General features: G+C 35.4%; 2 protein-coding genes across 18 annotated transcripts in view; one reads left to right on the forward strand and one right to left on the reverse strand.

Moving 5' to 3' along the window:
* The window catches only part of LOC121317477 (otoferlin), a 130801-nt gene extending 123595 nt beyond the window's left edge, over window positions 1-7206 (reverse strand). For all 16 annotated transcript variants that reach the window (XM_041253449.1, XM_041253456.1, XM_041253464.1 and 13 more), the window contains exon 1: window positions 6871-7206. In XM_041253449.1, the coding sequence (XP_041109383.1) occupies window positions 6871-6949 (79 nt within the window). In that variant the 5' untranslated portion in view covers window positions 6950-7206. The remainder of the gene's footprint in view (window positions 1-6870) is intronic.
* Window positions 7207-10913: 3707 nt separating this feature from the next.
* On the forward strand, window positions 10914-18640 carry fam166c (family with sequence similarity 166 member C). 2 transcript variants are annotated; one of them, XM_041251634.1, is made up of 4 exons: window positions 10914-11123; window positions 14707-14980; window positions 15499-15611; window positions 18366-18640. In XM_041251634.1, the coding sequence occupies exons 1-4, from the start codon at window positions 11050-11052 to the stop codon at window positions 18499-18501; spliced, it is 597 nt and encodes a 198-aa protein (XP_041107568.1). In that variant the 5' UTR covers window positions 10914-11049; the 3' UTR covers window positions 18502-18640. The 2 variants fall into 2 exon arrangements, with proteins under 2 accessions (XP_041107568.1, XP_041107569.1); XM_041251635.1 differs by lacking the exon at window positions 18366-18640 and adding an exon at window positions 15892-16019.
* The last annotated feature ends 8482 nt before the right edge of the window (window positions 18641-27122 follow it).

The raw sequence follows: 27122 nt of genomic DNA on the forward strand, positions 1-27122 counted from the left end.
AACTGCTTTTAAACATAATCATTCATTCCACGCTGCCTCAGCAGAGTGGGACTTCATGGTAAAGGAATAGTGCAGCTACCAATCTCTGCTCTAACCAAGGAGTTTAAGTGCGCCAAAATCCGACTGGAAATGACATTAGTAGATTCACGTGACAAATGCGTAAGGGAGGCAGCACCGGTGCTGAAATCTGGAAGATAATGGACGGCAAAGAAGATGCTAAGGCAGTGAAAGATGCTAAGGCTGTGCTTCAAATCGGAGATATTATGGTGCAAGTTCAGCATGGAAAAGGATGTTTTGGTCTCAGTTCAGCTCCTCCTACATGGCACAAGGCAACCCAGCTCAACGGAGGAAGCTGGGAGTCAATGAGGTGCAAAAGCAGGAGGAGAGGATCAGGTGTGTAAAGGCTATTTCCCAGGCCAAGTAGGGAGAATGGATGAGATGGGAGAGTGTGGAACAATGCAAGATCGGTTGGCATGACCTATGGACAGTGGAACACAGCAGGATCAGTTTCCTCATCAGATCAACATATGATGTTCTCCCATCATTACAGAACCTAAACCTCTGGGTGGGTGAGGATCCCTCATGTTCTTTGTGTTCATCACCTGCAACATTAAGGCACATTTTGACAGGATGTAAGGTGGGTCTTAGACAAGGACGGTTTACTTGGTGCCATGACCAGGTGCTGTGATGTTTGGCCTTAGCATTGGAAGACAAGCGTAACCTGACCAATAAGTTGCCACCAGTTCCATCAAAGCATTACACGCAAAAGACAATATTTCTCCATCCAAGAGAGCAACCACCAAGAAAAGGTGTTAAAACCAAACCTCGCCCTGGAAAACTGGAAGATGCTGGCAGATGTTGGTCAACAGTTTATTTTTCCAACAGATTGCCACCACTAACCTTCGACCAGACAGAGTTAACAGTGCCATGGGAAGATGCTGTGGATGAGGCGTATGAGAGGAAGAAACTTCGGTATGCTCAACTAGCTGCTGAAGCTGAACAGCGAGGATGGAGAGTCCTGAGTTTAGCCAGTGGAGAAGGGATGTCAAGAATTTGTGGCACCCGGTTTCTCAGAGATGTCGGGTTCAGTGACCAAGAGTTGCGTCGCAGTGAAGAACTTATCTGAAGCAGCAGAAAGGAGCTGCAACTGGCTGTGGTTGAGACTGAAAGATTCTGGATGGGGATCTCAAGCACAATAGAAAGAAATCAATGCTGATGTACAGGTAAGTAAGCTGGGCTGAGCTGAGTGGGGGATGGAGGGGGGTGGTGCTGGGATGCCAGAATCACTGTTGAGCCCTCTTGAGGTGTCGTGGGCTGGTCAGCGAAACACCAAGGATGGAAGTTGCCCACTTGAAGACCCCAGAGATGTACCCTACTTAGCTCAATCCAGATATTTGTGATGCTGATGCGCTGGGAAGACCGCACTGGGTTGATCCCCGGAGCCAGCATCGCAGCCGATGTGTGTGCTGATGCGCTGTGGAGGCAAAATGAGCTGATCCCTGGAGCCAGCATTACACTTCAGCAATCAACACCTGACACAAAGCTACATCATCAAATGTAAAACAACGCAAATGGATGGAGATGCAGATGGATCACATTAGTTTACTGCAAAGCTACGTCTTGGTTGGTGCTTATGTTGGTGAGAGCCGAGTTCAGATCTCAAAGTCTTCAAAAGTTCAACATCTACTCTCAAAAATCTTCAAAAGTTCAACATCTACTCTCATGTAATGGAAATCAGTACTGAACTGCAAACACATATTCAACTATAACTTGTGCATACAAATTCCCAAATAAATATCAAAAGGTTACATTGTAGTTGTGGCTGGGTGTTTCCTCTTCTCCCCCGTGTGCCTTCCAGTACCTGTGAAGAATAGCCTGTTAATTGGGCAAATGCAACTTGCGTTTTGTGTGTGTGTATGTATGCCTGTAACATAAAATATACAGTAGCATATACCAAGTGCAGTGCATTTAATATTATTACCTGATGTTCCTGGGACAGATTCTTGCTTATTCACCCCAGTGTTGTCACTGTCAATGACTCCTTCAATGGGGGAAAGTGTATTGGGCACCATGGATTTTATTATACAATATAACTGGGGCAAAGGATGGTTTCATGCTCCACTCAGCTGCTGCTGTTGTTGCTTGACAAAGCACTTATGGTCTCCTATTTCAGCCTTTTCCACAGAGTTTTTAAAGCTGCCGCTGTTCCCAGTCGCCTTTCAGGAAATGCAGCATTAAATTTTGTTGCAAATTCACGGCAAGCATTTCAGCACTGTAACACCACAGTAGTATGTTTTCTACCACCTTCCACTGTTTTTAATGTAATTTTTTACACATTCAACTACATTTTTTTGTTCAGTTGAGTAATTTTGTGTACGACCTCCAGCCATGGTTTCTTTTGTTGTTGATTAATCCTAATTTGTACACCTTTTATATGTTTTGATGTCTTGTTTTGCATTTTTCATTGCATTTGCACATCATTATGATTTAATGATTTGTTAATGTAATTATTTGGAATGCAAGCTATGGTTTGCATAGACTTTATTCAAATTAATTTCAGTAATTATTATTATTGGAAAGTAAGAGCTATTATAGTTGTAATAGTTTATTGGAATGGTACTTTGTATTAATAGTACTTTGATTTAGTCCTATATTGTTTAAAATATTACTGTGTATTAATCCTAACTGATTAAAAAAAAAAGCTTCATCACATACATATTTAGAAATGTAACAAGTGGATTTCTCAGCGCCTTCTATGCTTAAGGTCAATGAATGCTTCCATGGTAACTATTTTTTCTTTGTAATCTTCCAAGCAAACAACAACACCATTAATTAACAGAAGTGTCAAGGATCAATTTGTTTTGCAATTTAGTAATGTCCAATTATTTTTAGGCTCAGCCCACCACTACCATCCCACTCTGGAGGGGCGAAGATGAACACATGATGTCCTCCGAAGCACGAGCTGTCAGCCATCCGCTTCTGTACACACTGCAAACTCACCATGCAGTCACCCAGAGCTACAGCGCTGGAGGAAAACGCAGCCCTGAGCAGCTTACAGGCAAGCCTGCAGGCGCCCGGCCAGACCACAGGGATCGCTGGTGCACGGTGACCCGAGGACACCCTGGCCGACGTAGCCCTCCCTCCCCCCGGGCGTCGCTCGGCCAAATCCCTTTGTTTTTGAAAGACTGTAGTCTTTGTCGGACTCAGGCGTCTCAAGCAGTTGAGTCAGCGATAGACAGCCCAATCAGAAAAGCCAGCATCCAGACAAATGCAGTGGTGATATCGTTCACTGAATATGGAGGAAGGGATACCATTCCAAATACCTCTATTCCCCTAAGAACCAACATATCTTTAATCGGTATGGAATCCTGCAGTTCCTGTCAGACATACCATACAGGCACGCACGTGGTAATTTCTTTCTCCTCTAGGAATCCTGCTTACATATCCAAATTGCCGAAATTGGCACTTTAATGACCAGGAATTGAAAGCCATAAATAACAGGGATGCAGACTGCTTTACTGCAATATACTACATTCAAGTATGTGTACAAATGGGTGCCATTTATATTCCAGGACACTGAAACAAAAAGCCAGGTTCCTTCAGCATGTACTGTAACATCAGGATCCTGTATTTGTTTTTAATAGTGGACCTGCTTGCAACCCAAGTAAATACACGGTAGAGATGTAATAGTTTACATTACACTGCTATGAATTGAAATTTCAAAGGTGATTGCTTATCTGGAATATAACAGCACTTGGGCCTAAACTGAAAACATGGAAAAATGGTTCTAGAAGTAACCTTTATTAGCTAGCTATACCAGAGACACTTGCAACAAAGAGCTCTGGATGAAACTGAGACTTTGTGCCCAGTGTGTGTAATGCACAATAGCCATACCATGGAGTAAATATCTTCTACTTGGCTGTTACTGTGGACCTGACATCTAATTCTCTTATCTTAAGATGACAGAGCTACCAAAGGCTTGTAATACTACTGCATTTATAGTATCCAGTGTTCAGTTGCAGCAAGAAGCACATAATACATTAGAGCTGTCAGCAAGTGCTAACAGATTTTCTTTATTGATTTACAACAAAATACATCCTAGCACTAATGATTTCTGAAGTATCATTTGCTGCATTATTTCCAGCTTTCACCTTTTATCGTGCTGACCTAAACCATATATATTTATATATTAGTGAATAAAAATGTTATATGTGTGTGTGTGTGTGTGTGTGTGTGTGTGTGTGTGTGTTTATATATTATATGTATATATATATATATATATATATATATATATATATATATATATATATATATATATAATATATCTTAACATATCTAGTTATAATAATAGTTAGTCAACAATTTTTTTACGACTGTTTTTTTTTTTTTTTGGATAGTAATAATAATAATACAACGACAACACAATACAAATTTCACGTATATAGCGCTGTTCATGCAAGCACGTTCAAAAATTAAATAAAAAAAACGGACCTTAAACAGAAATTACACTTCAAACTAGCATACTTCATGCAAGCATTCCTGGGCACTTTACAAAATTAAATATAAAAAAGCATGTGCCTAAAATGTAATCCAGCTACAAATAAACAGACCCAAACAAATACACTTTCAAACAGGATTTAAAAGATTAAATTGTGCTAGCACTCCTGATATGAATTGGGAGCAAGTTCCAAAGACGAGCGGCACTATAACTAAATGCCCTGGTTTCGACAGAGTTCAAATGAATTTTAGGAACTATCAGAAGATTAACATTTTCCGATATATAGGAACAACCAAGGACATATGTGGTCAGCAGATCACGAGTGCCAATTTTTGGTTCAATTGGATTACTGGTTTCAGAGACTAAGGTTTTTGTAAGCCAGTTTGGTATGTTGATGATGTCATCCAACGTGGCCACCATGTTTTTTTATTGTAGCAACTTCCCTTGACCAAATCTTAAAGAAAACCATACTAGGATTATACGTGCCAATCTTTGGTTCAATCGGACTAGCAGTTTGGGAGAAGATCTTTGTAGTTTGTGATTATGATGTCTGTACCGTGTGATTATGATGTCATGCAGCATGGCCGCCATACAACACAACCTATCAGCTTCTTACGAACACCAGTTAATCTTGGACTATCCTCTCACTAAGTATACCACTTACTGCACTCTGCAATAAGTGGTTTTCGAAAGACGAATTTTTACATTTATGCAAAATGTTTTTTTATCCAAAATGGCGACCAAACCATGTGACCTACGACATATGTTCAATTAACATTTACCAACTTCCCATAAGAATCTACCATCCTACCGAATTTAATCAGTTTTCGAGCAACTTTTGGCAGGAAGAAGAAGAGTCATCATCATCATCATCCCAGCAATAACAATAGGTTTCCCAGCATCAGCAATAAAACAAACGAATAAGATGGATGCAGTAACTGTATCAATTAAAAATGCAATGAAAACTAAGATTAACATTTTTTATTGTTTGGTAGGGTAATTAGATCTAAGTTGTTTATTTTACCCCTGAGGTATATCTATTTAATACAGTGCTATTTACATATATATTTTTTATAGCTGTTTGAAGCTAATTTCAAATTAAAAGATCTTCAAATACTTAATCATCAGAAATGATAAACCAAGTGTACCCCCTCCTCCTTATCTAGGACCTAATCTAGCTGGTGCTTTGGGATAATGTTGTTTTACAAGACACTGAACTGTGTTTCCTGTATCTTAAAAGGCAGGATATCCTTACTCTGATGGAGAAGGTTTTCATGTCATTCCAAGCAGGGTTTGAATATTGGCTGGAGAAACTACCATGAATCCATGCATATTGTATACGACCAGACTTTAACTAGCTGAATGTCATTCAACTGAAGTTTCTGTACACAGTATTTATTTTTGCTTTGGTGGAATTAGAAACGTCACCCTTACTTGTACTGTACATAGGGCAACACCTGTCAGGCAGAGCAAGCAGTACTGAAAACACTGACTTCTCACTGACAGCAAACAAATAGGTACCTGAGATGAAGTGAATCCCAAACATAAGCGGACACTGTAAGGTGGCCCACACAGGGCAGCTAGTTTCAGAACACACTTTCAGAAAGGTGTTGAATATTTTTTTTTGTTCATGGAAGAATATAAACTTAACATGTATTGAAGTGATATCCCCACCTATACCTGTAAATTAAAAATGATAGCTATCAGTAACATGAAAAAGGGATATCAACATGACCTACATACAAGGTACGCTCATGTAATGTTAATTAGACATCTAGACAGCGAGACAGGTGCCTCCATGTACTGATTAATAGCTTTTGCTAAAGTATGTCCAGAACTCCAGACCAGTTTCATCACAGCTGAATAACTGCTTCTCTACTGTTGATGGATGTAAATAAATTGACAATGAGAGGGACACAGCTACTGTACAAAATGTCCTTAGCAAGTTTCATCACAATGGGATAAGTGGTTACCTAGATACATGTACAGATGTGAAATATACAGACAGTCAGACAGACAGATTCCAATCAATCTCCACATACCTCCACATTATGATACACTGAGTTTGTGCTTTAAGAAGGTCCTTGGCAGGCTTCATCACAAATGGGAAAATAGGTTATCTAGATAGCCTCTACTATATTGCCCAAAGGGGATATACATCACCAGCATAGGATTTTTAACCACTGTATCATAATCATTTCAGCAACTGTTCAAAATGTCCTGTGCATGAACCAGTAAATTAAACCTCATCAAGCGACAAAGATTTTTTTTTTTTTTTTTTGCCTGCTTAACAATTTAAAAAAAGAAAAGAAAAAAAAACTTTCAAAGCCATTTTAATACACAGCGTATCAAAATGAAACGATCATATTTACCTCTAAATGCCACCTTGGCGATCTTGTCCCCCTTAGCTCTGAGATCTGTCACCGATTTGAGGTGGACAATCAGAGCCATGATGAGTTGTAGATGTAGGTCCAACACTTCAGAAAGACGAGGTGCAATAACGCGTAGCCTCTCCGTTTGACAGAGACTGTGCCATTACACTGAGCATTTGAGAGCAGCTTTTTAACACCGAAAGAATGTCCACTCCCATCCTGTTTTATTATTATTTATTTATTTATTTTTGCTGACAGAGAACACTTAAATTATTTAACAGCTTTCATTGTATCCCACTGGATGCTGCGCTGTTTGGTTTCACGTGCCCTGTTCCGTTTCTCTAAGCACTACAGCAGCTTCAGTACACAATGGAATGAGCAGGAGTAACTAGAGTTTGTGCCGCAGGAGGCGTCAGCTGCTGTACAGGAGATAACCAGTCAAAAAAGTGTTTAGTGTTGATGCGTGGATTCGCTCAATGTTGACATTGTGCAGTACAATAAACGGTTAATATTTTGTAAATCCTCTGCACTAGTAGTTTTAGCGTGTGTTATATCCATGCTAAAAGCGCGCTACGTTTATTTTTTTGGTACCAGCAGAGTTGTTAAGGTTTTCAAGGATATAACAAAAGTTTACAACGATCATTTCTAGCAAAAGACAGATGGCGCTTGGCTTAACACATGTAAACAGAGTAATTGCATAAAACAAAACAACAATAAGAAGAATAAGATAAAGTTAAAGCTACACATCTGTAATTCAATTAATTGCTTTTTTGTTGTCGTTGTAGTTGAATAGTTGTACAGGTAGTGGTAATAGTAGTACAGCTCTGGCCAAGAGTGTTGCATCACCCTATAGAATTAATTAATTTTGCTTCATAAAGTTGAATGCATTCTGCTGAATAATGTTGGGCCTACAATGAATTATTACATACCACTTAGTTGTTTTCCATATACTTAACGAAAAACTATAAAAAATTGAAAAATTTGACATATTTAAATCTAGCATGAAATACTGTGCTACTATTATGGCAAACGCTGCTGTGCCAAATAGTGTCATCAGAAGAATAGAATAGTCACATGCGCAGTCAAACGAATTCATCTTGGCATGCACAGAATTTTTTTTTTTTCCATCTTTGTCAAAAAACTGCCACATTACCTTTTGAATCAGTACATGGAAATGGAAGAACTGGTTTTAAAAAAATAATAATATATATTTTTTAAGTGAGGATAAATACCTTAATTGTTGCAAAAATCAACAAAGATAAGAAAATATGCCTACAAGTTCTCTTTGGAAGATAGCAAAGTACAGTTTTGAAAACTTTGCTACAGAACCAAAATCAGATTAGTCTGCAGATTAGTCTTCAGTTTTTCTTGTAACGGTTTCACATCTTAATAAAAAGTTATGCTTACCATCTTTCATACGTAGAGAATTGGTAATACTTATTAGAATAATATTATTCCATATATGATCTGCTCCTCAACATACATGTAATTATAGTGTCTGCTGTGCTATAGGTTGTCTCAGGTAATAACAGCAAAGTTCATAATTGAATTACACTATAAACAAACTAAAAGTAGTTATCTAAATTTCACCAGTGTACAAAAATATATTTTTTAAAAATCCTAAAAAACAAGGTTTAAAAAACCCAAAGTTTAATTGGAAGTGATACTGAATAGATATCGTCGACTGGGAAACCCTTTTAATTAAGAGGAATAATTTCAGAGACTATACTTCATTTTCAATTCTATTGAAAAAAACGATAGAAAAAGAATATCCGTGTAGGGCCAAAGTGGTACATCGTCAGAATGAGGTATTCCTCTAGACCAGCGGTTTTCAAACTGAGGTACATGCACCCCTTTGGGCACTTGTGCGCTCCTCATGGGGGTATACGCGAGATGTATTTTTTTTTAAAATCGACAATGTATTTTAATTAATTAATTTATTTTTACCACAATATAGTACTTTTCGACTTAGCAATCGAATTAACAATGTTGAATCTCATTTCAAATAAAACCACAGCCGTACTGGTGTACGTTTCCTTTCTGTTGGGCGAGGTTAACTATAAAGACCCAACTGGCTGCTGACAGTGAGTGAGTGTTGAGCGCACACATGGCTAAATTACATATTTAAATATAATGGCGGTGGTCTGCAGTCTGTAGGCTAAAAAGAAGAAGAAAAAAAAAACATTGCATGATGTTGCTTCTTTTAAAAATGTGTACTATTTACAAGGCACTTTGCTTTCTGTGCCGCCATACTTAGACCGTGAAATCACTATATTGTGGAGCTCCAGTTTAAATGTTCAGTGTTTGCAGTTTAGTTTAATCAGTTCAGTGTGTTTTATCTAAGTTTATGTTTTTAAATAACAGTATTATTGAATTTAGCAGGCAGCTGTGCCGCCCTACTTAGACAGTGAAATCACTGCGCTGGAGCTGGAACTTACACGTCTTTGTTATCTTTACTTTATGTGTTTTTTGACTAAGTAGTTGAATAACTCCTTTGTCGGGTAATTGCATTAGCCTATGCATGTACGCCGCAAATTATTAGGATAATAAAAGCAAAAACACTGTATTATTATTATTATTATTATTACAAAAATGGAATCGGGGATTTAAAAATAAATAAATAAATAAATAAATAAATAATCCTAACTTCTGAATTGGGAAGTGTCTGAAATTGGATTCCCTACTCCAGACCTATTGAGTGTGTTCATATTGTAATGGCGGATGTCACCCACCACTTCTAGCAGGGACTTTCCAGGATCTCTGGGCTGGGGAGTTTCCCATCGCCATCTGCATGTACTTTCCCTCACCAACTGTCAGGCAGGGTATTTCCAGCCATGTGTGGATTGGCTGGGGCGGGCACTGCCTCCTCCAGCTCCCCTATTAAAGGGGTTGTGTGCAGGACCTCTGGGTTAGCCTGGAGAAGAAGGACCTGTTACAATAAACTGGTTATTTGTTTGATTTATTTGTGTGAGAATAAACCAAGTGTTTACTTTAAGCAAGTCTGTTTTGTGTCCTTCTTGACATCATTACAATATCATATAGTGAGTGCCCATCAACAAGCTGTCTGGCAGCTGATTAACATGAACAGACGACTGCACTAAATACTAACATGTAAGCATTTTGCTACAAGTCATTTTTGACTGCATGATATAAATGTCACCTTTCTACGTTATCAAATTTACTTTTTGGAAATATTCACTTCAAAACAATGTGCTTACTCTGGCTGGATTCAATACTGCACAAGACACACACATAGCATTTTAAATGTGCAGCTCAAGTGTTAAACCATAACATTCGAGTTAAATAAATAAAAAAATGAAATGTAAAAAGAACACACATATTTAATGTGTTATTCAATATTCACATAGTTATTATACCAGAGGTCTTGTCCATGTAATTCTAAGGTTATACACAAGCAGATATGTCATATGCAGACAGGCTAAAATAATTGTATCTATTCAGTCTTAAACAAAGAAGACTACACAGCGACCTGATTCAAGCATTCAGAATTCTAAAAGGTACTGGCAATGTCGACCTAAGGGACTTTTTTCACCTGGCATTCAGAACAGAAAATAGAAGGTACTTTTTTACACAGAGAATTGTAAGGGTTTGGAACCAACTCCCCAAAGTAATGTTGTTGAAGCTGACACCCTGGGATCCTTCAAGATGCTGCTTGATGACAGTCTGGGATCAATAAGCTACTAACAAACAAAAAAGCAAGATGGGCCCAATGGCCTCCTCTCGTTTGTAAACTTTCATATGAGGGCTGAATTAAAAAAAACAAAACAAAAAACTATTTACCAAATCATACAGTACTATTACCCAGATGACTGGAACAACCAAAACGTATTCTCAGACTACAGACAAAAGTCTGCTCGAGATTAAGGATAAACAAAATTATAGTATATATTCGGAAACGTCAAGGCCTCAATCCCAAAGAAACTTTCATGCATGTATGTCAGTCACTCAAGAAGCGCGTGTCTGCCAAAGCGTGAATGGTAGTTGCCTGGCAACTGTTTGTTACACTTGTTTGTTTAGCTGTGCTGTGAGTCCAGTGTGCGTCTGCAACACCGATAGATACAGAAGGCCTACAACATTCATTTTAAAAAACTGTCAGTAACTAAGGTATATATATATATATATTTTAAGTTTTTTTTTTTTTTCAGACAAAGGCAAGGTATGGCCTCTAGAAGCGCAGGGACTCTTATTACACACAACAATGCAACCTATAAACCACCTGCTCTCATGCCCGGGTAAGCAAAAAGGTTTTGTGTAATAATAGTGTGTAATAATAATAGTTGTATAATTGATCAACAAAGTGAAACTACGCAGCATGCACATCTATCAATTTTATTTCACTAGGCTGCGTCTCGGAATTCCTACTTACTAACGCACAAGTTATGTATTTGTCATTTTTACAGATTAGCCCAATCACGTAATATAAACAATTGAAAAACTGTTTATTATTATCAAATAAGATTATCCGATTATTCTTTTGAAGGTGTATGCATGGACTAGTAATACAAATGGCAATGTCGCAAACTTTTTATGTCAGGCATTCGTCATTATTTTTTTTAAAAGTTATTATAAACTTTAACCATGCAGTATGAGAACGAAATAAAAAATAAATAATATTTAGAATATAGTCAGTCTAAAGACATAAAGACGGAATTTGGATTATGATCTCACAATAGTAACGTACCGTGTGTGATAATATGATTATCTCCCATTTTAGTACACAAGGATTACAGCAAGTTTACATGCCAGTATACAACTCCATTTTTTATTCAGATTAACACCATTGTTTATTTTAAGATTTTGAAGAAAAAACCCTCCTCTATAGAGACAGTCAAAATGATTTTTGAATACCAGTCCATATTGAATAACTTCAAAAAGTATTTTTAAAAAGCTGTGTTGAAATATAGAACAGGTTTTACTATAGGTTTTAGCATCACAGTATTGTGTAACCATATTTTTCTATTAGATACTAAATTAATTAAATTCAAATATGGGATAAAATAAGTCATAACTGTAGATATGAGATGACAGCAGGACCTGTGCCGACTCCCAAAATGTTGTCCACCCCCTTTCATCATTTTACCCAGTAACACACACAACACTCCTTCTCTACATATTCCATATAGCATATGCTGAGCTAGACACAATACTGCCTTCAGCTTGTGACCTTTGAGGTCTTTTTTATTGACTAAATGGAATGCTTAGAAAAAAAACACTGTAAAAAAATCTATCAATTTCATTATTTTCGTTTGCGATACAAAATTGGTACTCCAAAGAAATATAGTAAAACAAACAAAAAAAAAGTGTTCACACTGCAGACTGTAAGGAGAACCCTTGTTCAAAACAAATGTTTACAGACATTTAATTAATTAATTTAAACGATGAGTACATTTGTACAATATAATTTGAGAATGGAAAAAATATTTGTTTCGTAATGTGTATGTTCTTTACATGCAAAGTGTAATAGATTGATTTCAAAGACCTTGCGTTTAGTGATCTTATTGATCATACTGAAGTCGCATAAGCATTGGGTAAATTATTTTGTAGTCATAGTAACCCGTAATTACCACCTCAGCTCTGACACCTGTGAAATGTACAGTTAAGTCTACTGACAGCTTTTGACAACCTACAGAAAGGCTTTTGTGCTATTATTGTTACTGTGGCTATATATAACAAGGTAGGAACTTTTAAAGCACAGAATGTTAAATGTATTTCCAAAACAATTGTACTTACCTATGGTAGGTTAGATTGTCCAAGGTTACTGCTAATTAGGAAATTTGAAAGCAGCTGAATGTTGTTCACTGATTAAACAAAGACATTTTATATAGGCCTATATATTTGTGTTATTAATTTCACTGCTTTATAGACAGTCATTACTGACTTAAATACCAGCATTTATTTGAGACAGTGTGGTCCAGTGGTTAAAGTACAGGGCTTGTAACCAGAAGCATCACTGGTTCAAATCCTACCTCTGCCAGTGATGGTCACTGATTCAAATGCCACCACTGCCACTCTGACTGACTCACTGTGTGACCCCGAGCAAGTCAGTTAACCTCCTTGTGCTCCATCCTATGGATGAAATGGTAAATCAGTGTCCTATTATAAGTGACTCCGCACATAATGCACAGTTCACAGCCTACCTCTGTAAAGTGCTTTGTGATTGTGGTCCACTATGAAAGGCGCTATGTAAAGATATTATATTATTATGCAAATGCAAAACACAGATCAAAAACACTGACACACAAAACAACAATTTACAAAAGTCCACAGTCCCATGGCCATGCCCCTTGCCACTCCGTTACAATATGCAATACCAATAATGATTAATAGATGTTAAATGCAATGTAATAAATCTGACCTGTTTCAGCAGGACTGTTCCTTTACATGGGGTTTAACGCATCCTCTGTTCATGGATATCCATTCATTAATTTAAAAATTATTACCCAATGTTGCATTTCATGAATCATTTCAATGTAATTTTCATTGATTCAGTGTTTAGAGTATTATTTAACAGAAACATACACAAATGAATTGAAATAAATACATACAATTAATAAAAAAATATATACCATCTGGACCACCTTACTGATTGTCGAGCCTGGTCAGCCCTCTTGCCCGATTGACTAGCTATGTGCTAGAGTGACACGTACAAATTGTGTTGTGTGCTGCCCTTACTCTTGACATTTTTTCAACAAATTTTAGGCCAATTAGTGATACTGCACTGAGCTACAGTATGTAGAAAACTTGCTGTCTGATTTGCCTTAAGATATATAAATGTTCCAGATTCCTCTCCGGAATTTGTTTTCAGACAATTACCATCAACAGCTGACATAGAACATAATACTTCTTGGTAATGATAATATAACAGACATCCATCTGACGCATAATTGCCTTTAAGAGTTAATTGCTGTACTTTTCTTGAAGTACCTAATGTATTATGATGCACAAAAGAGATAGTTTTTTTTACATTATATGTCAAATATGTAATGTAATGTACATTTTAATGAATAAAAAAAAAATCGCCAGACTGATTTCAGCCTGCCTGATAGGTTGAAGGCACTTTCCCAGGGAATAGAGCATTGCCTTCAAAGCGTAATTTGAACTGAAGGAGAAAAAAAAAAAAAGCCTTCAATGCTAGACAAAAAAAAACTAAACAATAATATAAAGCTCATATAATAGAAATACAGCAGTAAAAGCTTTGAAATAGACTTTTCTCCCTTCTGTTCCATATACATCATTGTTGTTTTTGTTGCTCCAAATCCAAAATGTAATGCTTTATTATTATTGTTGGGTTTTATTTGGATTTGTCTGAAGTAGTTTTCATTCTGCATCAGTCTACATGTCTCGTGATGAGCTTCAACACCAATGCATTGCCACTCCAAATAGACAGACTTACATCAGGATTTGTCAGTCACAAAACAAAGTCCAGTGTGCTGCTAGAGATTGCTGCGATTTTAGAGGATGAAAGGGATAATGTAGCTACCCCCCAGTAAGGAATCGCAGATGATGCCAAAGGGATATCCCACAGGTTTGGACCTTCCAGAAGAGCAAGGGCTACGAAGGTCATGCATTGCCAGTGTCACTCACAACCTTGTCATTCTTTTTCCTAGTTCTAGCAATATTTCCATCCACTGTGTTAAATCCTAAAAGTTAAATCTTGTAGTTGGTATAATACAGGTCTTATAAGATCCTTCACTGCTAAGATAATTTGAAAATATCACTGGGAAGCAAAACTGTTACGATATTCAGTCTTGCAGAAACCCATTTTTTAACCTATTAAGAACAAAACTATAAAGTCTCCTACTTTGTTTTCTTCAGATACCGAGGCTATGTGCCAATTGCAAAGTTTACGTATGGTGACACATATGGAAACACCACTCTGAAGAGCTTTCAGGATTTTCGTTCTCAGGCTTTGAATACAAGCCAGAGTCCGTACAGCACTGGAGGCCACTACCCAACAATGTACTCTCATGACCCCTCACTGGTGATCGCCAGCAGATCCCGGGACAGAGACAGGATGCTTCTTGCCCCATATATGTCCAAAAACAGTATGGATTCCGACAGGCAGCAGGAGCTTACACAGTTTGAAAAGGTAAAGAATTAAAAAAAAAAAAAAAGTTCTTGCAGTTTATTATTAACTTAAGAAAAAGAGTCATGCATTAATCCATGAATCACTAAAAAGTAATCTTGATGATTTGTGAAGTGGAATAAATAGCAGAGTTATAATGTTACCCATTTGTACATTGCAATTGAACCTCTACTGTCATCCTGTGCACTGGATTTTGAGATTCGCATTCAGCTCATGTCTACAGTACAGCCAGTAACAAGCAGCTTCCAGGTACTGTACCGATGTTAGGCAGCACCCATCACATATACATGTTTACCTGTTTTTAAAATAAAAAATCTCAAAACATGCCCAATTCAAGCACTGAAAAATGTATCATAGGGACATCACATATGTTTTCCTTCCTTGAACAGTACAGTATGCATGGCCATGACAGTGACATAATTTAAAGAGGGACGTTTCCAGTTCAAAACAATATACAGTATAATTACACTATTTGTGATGATTGCAATTTTGTCTTCAATATTGCTGTATTTTCAAAACAGATGGCTCAGAAACACAGGGTCAGCTACAATGACAAAACTGGAACAGTGCAGCCGGTGAAGTACTTCATTCTGCCCACCAGTGAGGGAGAAGGGTTCCCACAGCGTCAAGATATGTAAGTACTTTCATAGCAAGAGAGCATTTAGAATAACACTCTGTCACAGCTTTTTGTCTTTAGTCAAAAAAACACAGGTGATACTAAAATACACATTGTAATATGGTACATAAATACTAAAATTAGTTTAAAATCTGTTTCATAAAATGTATTCTTAATTGTTAAACACTTTATTATGTTGAAGCAATCAGTTAAAACAGTAGTTACAATGTCACCACTGTTTTAATAATAGTTGAAAATATTTTACTAACTCCTTTTGAACTTTAACAATCTGCTGCAGGTATCTTGGTTCTCAATAATTTCTGAAAATAAGAATCAAAAACGAGATGGAGTGGTGTATATCGTCAAAATATCGTCAAAAAGAAAAAATGCTGAAAATTGCTGTTGAAAGCCACAGCAAAAAAATAAAAAAAAATTCTCTTACATGTATAAAAGGAACTGACAAAACACTTTTCAATTACAATTACTAAAAGAAACTTAGGCTACATTCTATGACAAACATTTCGACTAGAAGTCATTTTATATATGCTTCCAGTCAAAACATTTGTTCTGAGAAAAGATCCTGATATTGCATATAAAATTACATAAAAAATAAGCAGACATGACAGAAAATTTACATTTAATTTCCACTTTCATCTTTGTGAAAATGTCAAACTCACGTGTTTTTGTGTAACATCATTACTGTATAACATCATGGTATACACCATACCTGTACCAGTGTTTTATGCAATTTCCATTGCTGTTTATGAAAAAATCCAGAATTCATGATTTTTTGTAACTCATGTTCTTGTTTTCAAAAATGCCTCACAGCCACAAGTTAAAAAAAAAAAAAAAAGATCTTACAAATGAAGATCTTAAACTCAAATGATGTTCTTACATGCGATGAAAGTGTGATTTTATTTCTACAGAATATTGAACAATTGTTTGGACAAGTGTGACTGCAGCTTGGTCACATTTGCTTCTCTGCTGTGTTTTGTTGTACTGTATATTGACACTATTGTCAAGATTCTGTAACTGATTCCATTGCTACAGGTTTTTTCAATCTAATAGTAACCAGTTCTGGTTATGTTTCAGTCGTCAATACCGAATTAAAATTCTAAATTTTGTAAATTGTATAGCAAAGATGGCCATCATTTTGGAGAAAAGGCATACATATATACTATTTAACTGTATTGAAAATTGTGTGTAATAGTTTATCTTAAGTGTGACAGCAGCATTATAAAGGTGGAGCACTACAATGTATTGTATGTATATGGGAAAATATTTTAGTTGTTTGGGTATGCCATATAATAACGATAAGTTTTTGAAAATCATAGATTTTATGCTAATATCAAATTTGTTCCTCAATAAAAATTATGTATAACACAGTAACGTTCTGTTTTGATAAATGATTGAACTTGGATTGTTGGGCTTGGGGCAGGGGGGGGGGGGGGGGGGTACATTGTGTTGACAATAAATGGTTTTCGTAATGCATTGTTGAAAATATTCTACAAATAATTGTATAGACCATACTGTTCATTACTGCTATTCAGTCATTTGAAAGAGCTGTTTGCTGTGTTGTTAACTGAAGATTGTGATCAAATAGATTATAACAGTATTTAACATTTGTTGATAAACCTCTACAATTACATTCCAGTACACCCTACTTTGCCATATAATCCTTTATTCTATTTAAATTAATCCTAAAATTTCTTAATTTACGTAGCCACACTGTGATGTATGTGTCTACCTGGTCAGCTAAAGCCTTGTACATGACAGTTAAGATGTAAGAGGTTTTTGTTTGTGATATTTGCATTTGGAATGAAGAAGTGCATTGTAATCAGTTATGGATTCATCAGTCATTTACAGCATCATAGTTAGCTATCAAATCACAACTTATACTTTGATAACAGTGGCAAAATACAGATTATACTTCTGTATTCCACCTAGATGCATATATTAATATTGAAGATTTTCCACCCAGGTGCATATATTAATATTTATTTTAAAAAGTTTTTTCTTGTGGTAAATGTTCGCAATGCTATAACATATTGTCATTATTATAAAGCGTGCTTATACAATGATCTTGCAGTGCACAGTAGATGTTTTTATACTGCCATCTAGTGCAGTAACATATTAGTTCAAGCATAATTACAAAGTGCAGATACACTTCAAAATACATGTATATTAACCGCATTTATACAACAACCAGCTGGTATGCTCCCAATGTTTTCTGTGGTGCTCAGCCGTTCTTTTATGGCACAATAACGGTACGGCAAATAAAGCACAGCTGAGAAGACACTCATAACTGTATTAATAACACCTGCTCTAAAACCACTAATTACTGATGAAACACTTCACACCCGAATCCTGCTTGAAAAAAAAAAAAAAAAAAAAAAAAAACTTAAACAATGTGTAGTATAATAATAATAATAATAATAATAATAATAATAATAATAATAATAATAATAATAATAATAATAAATGTGTAACATAATACATTCTCTCATTACTACATGAATAAAAAAGAATAAAACCTGCATAATGTAAAGATCTGTTTTAAATATGTTATATATAAAGGGATTAATTACCTCTATGCATGAAAATGTGTTTTTTTTTTTTTTTTTTTTACAATTAATCCTTTTACGATGTGTTATTGTTTTTTTTTTTTTTTTACTCCCTAACACATTGTCTGTGCTTTTGCTTTCACCCTTGTTCTTCTCAATTACCTTTTGCAAGTGGTATAAACCAGGTTAACAGTGTTGTTTCTGCTAGCTGCCTGACAACTGTGAAGAAGAATAAGATGGCATCTTTGCCTCTTGGAGTGCACAGATACCAGACCTTCGCTTCGGGGTTGAGAACTGCGTTGGGTGACAGGACATGCAGGGATGTATTCTTTGAGAGCCGTTAACCTCAACTTTAATAATAAAAGTGTGCTGATGCTTAAAAACTGCAAAAAAAGCATTTACTTATTTAAAATAATTGTGCCCATTTATAAATCATATACACTCTGGTAAACGCACTAATGTCAAATGCAAAAACAGATGCACTAACACTTTATGAATATGAACACATATTAATTTTGTAAGTCAAATCTAATTTCTATTTACTGTTTGGGTTTATTTGACAATTAACTAGATTAGATCTAGTTTTTGCTAGTTATTAGCTATTAGCTGATCAGTGTCATGTAGTACCACATGTAACCTTCTTGCCCTACAATAATCCTATACTGAATCACTGGAACGGCAAGACCAAGTCAATCACGTTCAAACGCCTGAGAGTACAAGTATAAATAAGGTGCATCTAACAGTAATTTAAAGTTGCATACATGTATTGATAGTCTCCACTGAAATTGTTGTGTAATAAGAGTTGATTGTGGTAATATAAAAAAAAGAGATGTTGCTGACTTTCAGTTGATACAAGTTTTGCCAACATAACCTCATAGCTACATTGCTTTTAGAGCTGAATTACAAAAGGAATGTATTAATCACAATAACCTTACTGAGATTAAAATCCTATTTCCAAAATGGATTCTACCCATTTTGATGTTATATTGAGAGATCCCATAGCCTGAGTTGTGGTCTCAGACCTCTTCTTGCATTATTTAGATTCAATTGGCTGGCCAGCTGTGCATCTGGAATTACATCAGCTCTCTCTCTAAATGATATTTCCTATAAGTGATAATGTCTGGGATTAAACCAGGTTCATTTATGATAAACTGGGAGAAGGTGCTTATATACTGTACCATATCAATCATTGACAGCCACTATGTGTAGAGTCACATTATCCACTACAATATACTCGCATTACCCATTCATCTACCACTGTTCCCATTGCACCAGCAGTGACTGGTGTGCTTTTATTTATTTCTGACCCATATCATTTTTGTTTTTACGTGTTCCAGCCCTGACCACCAACATAAATATCAGCTCCTTAAAGTAAAGGCTGTGGTCATTTTATTAGGACATAAAGTAGGCAATGTCACAAGGTGAGGCATTACAAGGTTCTGAAATACATGATGAGTCACATGACTGTATGTGTATATGGTCTAGTGGAGAAGTTAGCTCTTAGTTGACTGTAAAATCGGTAGAAGCAAAGATTTATCTGTGTTTGAAAGAAAGAAAGAAAAAGAACAGTTGGATTAACTACCATTAATAAAAACAAAAACACCAACAATAACACCAACAATAATAATAATAATAATAATGATAATAATAACTTAGATTTTAGATTTCACATCAGATAACGCTTACTACTGTTGTATTTATTGATACTTTAGAATGTTAATAATGTCACAACTTCATTAGGACAAACCAATACTTGTTCAGTTTTGGGATCTGTTCTGAGAAGTTTACAATGAAAAAACAAAACAAAACAAAACAAAAAAACAGGTGCAAGGTGTCAGGTGTTAATGAATAGGGGATGACATGAAAATGTAATGAACTTGAATAGTGTAACCCAAAGAAAGAATTGTACAATAATTGAATGCAACCCTCTGATCAGGACCATGTTACAAGTAATGTGATGTTTATTCTGAACTAGACAGCATATTGTATGCTCTCCCTCTTCATATTATACACATGTACCCCACCCTGATCCACCCCGGATCAGGAGCAGAATTGCCAACTTCCCAATTCATGCTATGCATACTCTGGCATCAACCTTAAGCATGCATCCTGCAATGGAAATTAATATATTGGACTAACTACTGTACATTTGAAAAGTTTACAAAAAAGCTTACTACCAGCATAAAGTTAATATGTCTGTGATCACTGATCCTGGACTACCTTACCTAAATTAACATTAAGATGTCAAAGACATGGAATTCAATACCATGGTTTGTTTACCTTTGCCATTTTTATACCACATGTATAATGAGCTGATCTGAGCTTAGTGCTTTTAATAGTTTTCATGTATGCGACTGGTCCCTTTTATTTAACTTGGCTATTTCTGTACATTTAAAATGTTTTGGTTAGATATATTGTATACTGTTTTGGACTAATAATACTCATGCTTCACAACATTATTGTAAGGGTTACCAACAACAGTGAGGAGACTATGGCTGTAACATAATCTTTGGCTGTGGAAACCTAAACCACTCAAGCTTTAATAGTTGCTCCAATTACACACGGGGGTTGGAGAGAATATTAGAAACATCTACTGCTTGTCAATTTGGTGTAAGGCCACATTAGCCAGCAGGAGTGGCATTTGTTCAACATGACAAGTCAGAAATGTGTATGAATTGTGCAGCAGGGAGCTTTTATATATATTGCAAAATACATGTCATGCTGATAATAAACATGCATTGTCTTGAGTCATAGACCAGTTCAGCAGTTTTTAGGCAACTGTAGTTCAGATGTTGTGGGTTCCTCATTGGCAGGTTCCTCAGATCTTACTAGGAACAGTCTGCTCAGTGTAAGCCTGGGAAACTAGAGGATGAGGTTAGGTGGGGTTTATATTCTATTTACACAACATTCCTATTTGTATTATCCCTATTTTAAACCACAGGCTTATAATAAGTGTAAATGTGTAAGTGTATATATATATAACAGGTGAATGTTTGTGATGTGATGGTAATTATTTGAATGTATAGAGAAGTTAATGATAATGGCTTTGTCATGGAACTTGAAATGAATGATTTATACGATGTCTTTATTGAAAATAAAATTATAAGGCTGTAGAGTTATTTTTGTACCTTTAGTGCCTCTAGGGCCGGGAACCCGCTTCACTTTAACCAAGCAAAGTTTATGTATAAAGTATATACTGTATGTATATATTACATTAATTTCAGGAAATGGTAGTATATAGTTCCTTTCATTGTTGTATTCTGCTTTGTTTGTTTTAGTTTATTGCAAAATTGTTTTCAAAAAACAGAACAAAGACTTCTCTTACAGAATTTTGGTATTTGATGTAAAACAAAAAGAATAAGAATGTTATAAATAAGTATTGTTTCCTTGAGATTTTATGAGTTTCATTTTATGTTTATATATATATATATATATATATATATATATATATATATATATATATATATATTGCACAAAACAGCTTATGCAGCAGAGGAAACAAAACTAAGCCACACAGTGCAGAGTTAGGTGACCTCTGAGTGGTGTTTCCGATACTGGTGTGCCTGGCTCTCTCGAACATTTATTCTACAAGGATTTATTTTTAAATGCTACCACTAGATGTCAGTATAAGGTAGTCGGTGCTTTCTTTCAGTTTCTTGCTCATGTTCATGTTATTTATATTAACCACATCCATTTTTTGCAGAACATTGTTTAATGAGCAATATGTTCTTCTGTATTTATATTTTAAGGGGAAAAAAACATAACATTAGAAAAAACAAGCTGAAAACAACTACCCCAATAACTCACCTGACACATCTACACCACATACTGTGTGTAAACATTGCTTGAAACTTCATGGGGAACTTTTACACTGTCCTGTATTTTTTGTAAATTATACAGCTAGATCACTGTAGCGTAGAATTGGTAATATTCATAGAAGAATTTTGACTGGATTTAGAATTTTCTTATTTATCCCAAATTCAAACTAGTCTAAAGCCATTGTAAGCCAGGAAAACACCAACAATTTTCGTGATTATGATGATGACCTGGGGCTTTTTTCCATCTAACAAACCAATGAATTTATAGGATTACATTTACCATGGCACGAGTTATCATAAAATGATACATGCATAATAAATAGCATGATCCTTACCTGTTCCATTACCCACAAATGTTATAATAAGTCTAGTGTGCTGTACAGCTATGGCCAAAAGTTTTGCACCACCTAGAATTTTAGGATTGAGACATAATACAAATAAAAAATAAAAAATAAACTCGATGAACATAATGTAGATCTTGTAATCAAAGATAGTAGAAAATGATGTGGCAACAGTAGTACAGTATTTCATGGTAGATTTCAAAATGTCACATTTTTCAATTTTGCCAGTTTGTCATTAAGTATATGGAAAACTACAAAGTGGTAGGTAATTAAATAATTCAACTTAAGGTTATTTCAACATTATTCAGCAGGATTCATTCGACTTTATGAAGCAAAATTAGTTAGTTCTATAGGGTGATGCAACACTTTTGGCCATAGCTGTATACAATTTGTGTATATAGCGTTTTGTGGTGGTGGTCCACTATGAAAGATGCTATATAAAATAAAGATTAATTGATACTGTAGCATTAATGTGAAATAATCATACCAAGGGATTTTGCTTGTGAGTCGGTTATGTGTGAAAGGTGAGCTATAATTTAATTTCCCTGTGATGGTGCCATATAGAAGTCACTGAGTTGTGTCAATTAACATTTAATTGTCTTTAATAGCTTTACGATGTACTTGTATTCAGCTTGCTGGTGATATAACAAAACTCCTAACATAATGAATTATTTATTAATAAAAATAAATAAATAAATAAAGAGGACACAAGGAGTGTGCTTGGATCAACAAGTATTTATTTTTTTAAGAAAACACGTGACAGGCTGTTACTGTAATTCAAATGAACAACTTGTCTCTATTCCGTTAATACGACGCATAGGAATTTGATACTTTGACACAAGACACTTCAGAATTTTAATGACTAAAAGTTATAAGTAAAAAAAAATAAATTTAAAAAAACTGCTCCAAAACGCCACATTTGTGTTCATTATAACACTTGAAAAAATATTTTGCAGTTGTTTTGTATAAGTTCAATGTAGGTAGATTCCTGCTGAACCACAAGTCAATGATGTCTTTGTTATTGTTATTAGTTGGTGGTGCTTTTATGCAGTGGCAGTATACATTAACATTTCAAATTAAAAAGGTTAAGAACATACATTGCTACAAAGCTAATATTAGTATGAATAAAGTAAAAGGATTTAAACCATACACAATTATAACTTAATGCATGGCATTAATTATTATAGAGTTCGATTAATAAATTATCAATTCACAAAGTATTAAACCTCAACAAAGAGCCTGAGTATAATTTGTTATTACTACTCTGTTGTGCCTTAGTACTTGTTTTTCTCGATGTAAAAGCTATTTTCGATAAATAGCTATATATATTATATATATATATATATATATATATATATATATATATATATATATATATATATATATTTACAGTCGCTAAGTTTTTAGTCGTGTTTTAATGTTATTTAAGCCATTTTGGCTAGTTATCCCCTGTCGCGGCCTAGCACACTGTAAAGCCTGCAACTAAATTTCACCCTTCCCACCTGGTCTAGCATGCTTTCGGCTGCATGTACTCTCATTTTAACTAGCTTCAGGCATTTTAAAGTAAGTAGCTGGACAGGGCTACAGTTAAATGTTTTTATTCGGCTAGGATAAAATAGTATTCTATTATTGTATTTATTGTTGGAAATGTTGAAAAACTCCAGTTTAACTGTGTCTGATGGACTATTTTTTCTCCAAAGCAGAAGAATACACAATAAAATTGTTGGTTTTATATATATATATATATATATATATATATATATATATATATATATATATATATATATATATAAACTAGTTTTGGGATAACACACTCCGGGGCTTGTAGGCTGTGTTTCATTAACATATGGCTTTGTTGATATAAAGGAAGGCTCTCCACTCAGCTTTGCTTCATGCCTCCAACCACAGCCGTATGTTAATGCAACACAACCCACGCCCTGTCGTGTGTTATCCCTTAAGTATTATACAATAGTGGATAAGCTACAGCTTTTCTGTGTTATCATTTTCCTCTGTGATTGTGTTTTTGTAAGTTTTTGTCATCTCGTCTTTGTGATTGTGAAAAGGTGTTGTGCAGTGTTCTTTTAGTAGGTCAGTGTTGGCTATCTTCAGTTTACCTCTATACAGTAGGTTTCTTTTTCTGCTTGCATTATAGTGTCAGCTTCAGCTGTCATATGATCTTTGAACGGTATATTACCTACAAATCCTACATAATTAGGTTTACTGCATTTTGTTCCATTCTTTGTCAAATTCAAGCAGGAATAATGTGATTTTTTTTCTTTTCTTTTCTTTTTGTTTGGATTAGTAGTGGTACTGGATTATTTTGTAGCTCTTTCTTTTTTCTTTTTTTTCTTCCACCGCTACAAATGAATCTGACAGCTGTGACAGATTACCTATCACAAGAAGCTAATTAAGTTTAGTGCTGGACATGGATCAAAAAGTTTTCTGCAACAGGCAATGCATTTTTTCATCCTTTGTTAAGACCTTTTGGCAACCACGTATCCCTCTGGTCCCATTGCAACCAGAAAGCAAAAAGCTGAGTTGTATTAATATGCAAAATTACAAATTAATATATGGTTTCTAAAAACTGAAAGTTATCCTCCATAGGCCCTGTAGAATTTGCATGGTGAGAAAAATTACTGTACAGTTTATTACAAAAGGCAGCAGTAGCAGGTGAAGTTACTGTACTGTATATTTACCTCATACCCTGGAGAAATTACAAGTGTGCATATTGCAAAGCATGTATTGTACCATTGTAAAAGTATAAAGAAGGAAAGTAAGAGCATTGTAAAAATCAGTGTCTTTGAAAAAGGCTTCTTATGGAAATGCCTGTCATTGAATTTATTATGTTTCTTTTAGTATTTCTAAGTGTAGCAGTATTGATTGCTGAAAGAGAGTAATAAAAGAACCGTGAGTGTTTAGTGTTTGTTTGTTTTGTCATGTCTGATTGTACTCATTTGTTCTTGTTAGATGGATAACACATACCAGGTGCTGTTGCTAAAGGCCAGCACCAACCCAGACAGCACTGCACTACTGTTCACTGTTGACTTTGCCACTTGCATGTTAGCACTCACTCTGGACTTGTGATCGTGTTTGTGTTGTGTGTGTGTTTATACTGTGTTTATTATTTCGGGACCCCATGGTTTAAACTGTGCAGTACACATTGCTGTGTATTACCTGGGATTATTATTTGCGGTCGCCAAAACTACCAGGATTACAATTAAAACAAATAAAGAATTGTTTGGACTGTGAACTTTTTTTGTTTGTCATCTGTTTACGCATTGCATTACCTGTAGACCTGCACAGTGCAAACCACTTTCCTACAGATGTTCATTCCCTTCAGTGGTTAAAGTGAAAAAGTAAGTTCCTGTGAGTCAGGTAAAAATAAAAAATGGATCCAAATTTTCTCAGTTTATAGTGAAATGCTTTTTTACAAATAAAAGTTAATTGAATAGGCTCTGTGACAGGATAGCTTGGGTGGATGACGTCAGACTAGAAATGAAATCATACCAGGCAAGTACTGCGGTACGAGACGTCATAGGCCCTAAGCGCTAGTTTCCATTTTAAAATTCAGATGAGAAACTTGGTAACTGGCAGTGAGTATTTATATTAAAATAATAAAATCCTGAATAGATAAATTCTCATAATCTAGTTTTATTCCTGTGGAATAGCCATTATTGGCCCAGCTATGCTATTATAATCCCTCAATAGTGGTTGATAATGGGTGGTAATGCCAGAGCAAAATAATGTTTATGTTATATTTTTTAAATAAGAGATGCAATTTACAAACCACAAGTCTTGGATATAAATTGCTCTGGTGAAATCATGCACTTAATAAACTATATCAATATTTCATGACACTATGAATTATGTATGTGAATGGCTTGCCTGCAATGCACAATAAAAAGGCTACAGTGCAGTACACTTTAATGAGGAGATTATCACAAAGTTTCCAGGCCTCTCAGCCATTCTCTACTGTGCAAGAAGATGATTGCGTCCATTTTTTTGCAGTTTTTGCTGCTGGAACTCGATCAGCAGCACACACCGCGTGGGTAATTTGCAGGCTTATACTGCATTGGTGACCCCTGAACACATAATTAGATTGGTCAATGTCTGCAGTACTTCAAAGTTCAACTTACACTTTGTTCTGTTCTTAAACCAGCAAAGATAATTGATTTTACTGGGAATTATTCATAGATTTCTGTGGCAAAGTGGTTGATTGTGTACAGGTGCAGGAGTGATGCAGTGCGCAGTGAACAGACAGAGATTTGTAATCCAGTTGGAAAAGGGGTTTTATTTATTATAATCCTGGTCTGGTGACCAAACAATAATTCCAGGCAATACACAACAATATGTAATGCAGTGCAAACAAACAAACGGGTTGCAGTCCCAAATAATAAACACGTATCTTTCCCGAAATGTACAAACACGGGGTAAGATAGTGTGGTCAAGTGGCTGATGTTGTGCATGAAGCAGACAGGAGAAGTAATAAAATGCAAATATTTATTGTAGAACTTCAATCAGAAGATAATTTAAAAAAAAGCAAAAAACAATGCAAACAAAACCATATATTAAACTCAACCCAACTATTTATAAATATTCATTTTTTTTTTTTTTTAGTATTGAATGAATACTCAGCTACTCTCCAGAATCCCAAAAACTAGAGCCTGGCACCTCTCTCCCTCAATCATCTCATCTCTCTATATATACTTTCCTCCAGCTAGCCACTCAACTGGACTAGCCCAAGATCTAGTTAGTTTTTCGAGATTTATGATTATACTGTAAATACAGTAAAATTGTAAATCTCGA

The sequence above is a fragment of the Polyodon spathula genome, chromosome 6, assembly GCF_017654505.1.
Source record: "Polyodon spathula isolate WHYD16114869_AA chromosome 6, ASM1765450v1, whole genome shotgun sequence".
NCBI classification, from domain to species: Eukaryota; Metazoa; Chordata; class Actinopteri; order Acipenseriformes; family Polyodontidae; genus Polyodon; species Polyodon spathula.

Coding starts and splice junctions, on each gene's coding strand:
- fam166c (XM_041251634.1), top strand. CDS start 11,050: ATGGCCTCTAGAAGCGCAGGGACTCTTATTACACACAACAATGCAACC. Junction 14,981..15,498: donor AGCTTACACAGTTTGAAAAG/GTAAAGAATTAA, acceptor TTTTCAAAACAG/ATGGCTCAGAAACACAGGGT. Junction 15,612..18,365: donor TTCCCACAGCGTCAAGATAT/GTAAGTACTTTC, acceptor TGTTTCTGCTAG/CTGCCTGACAACTGTGAAGA.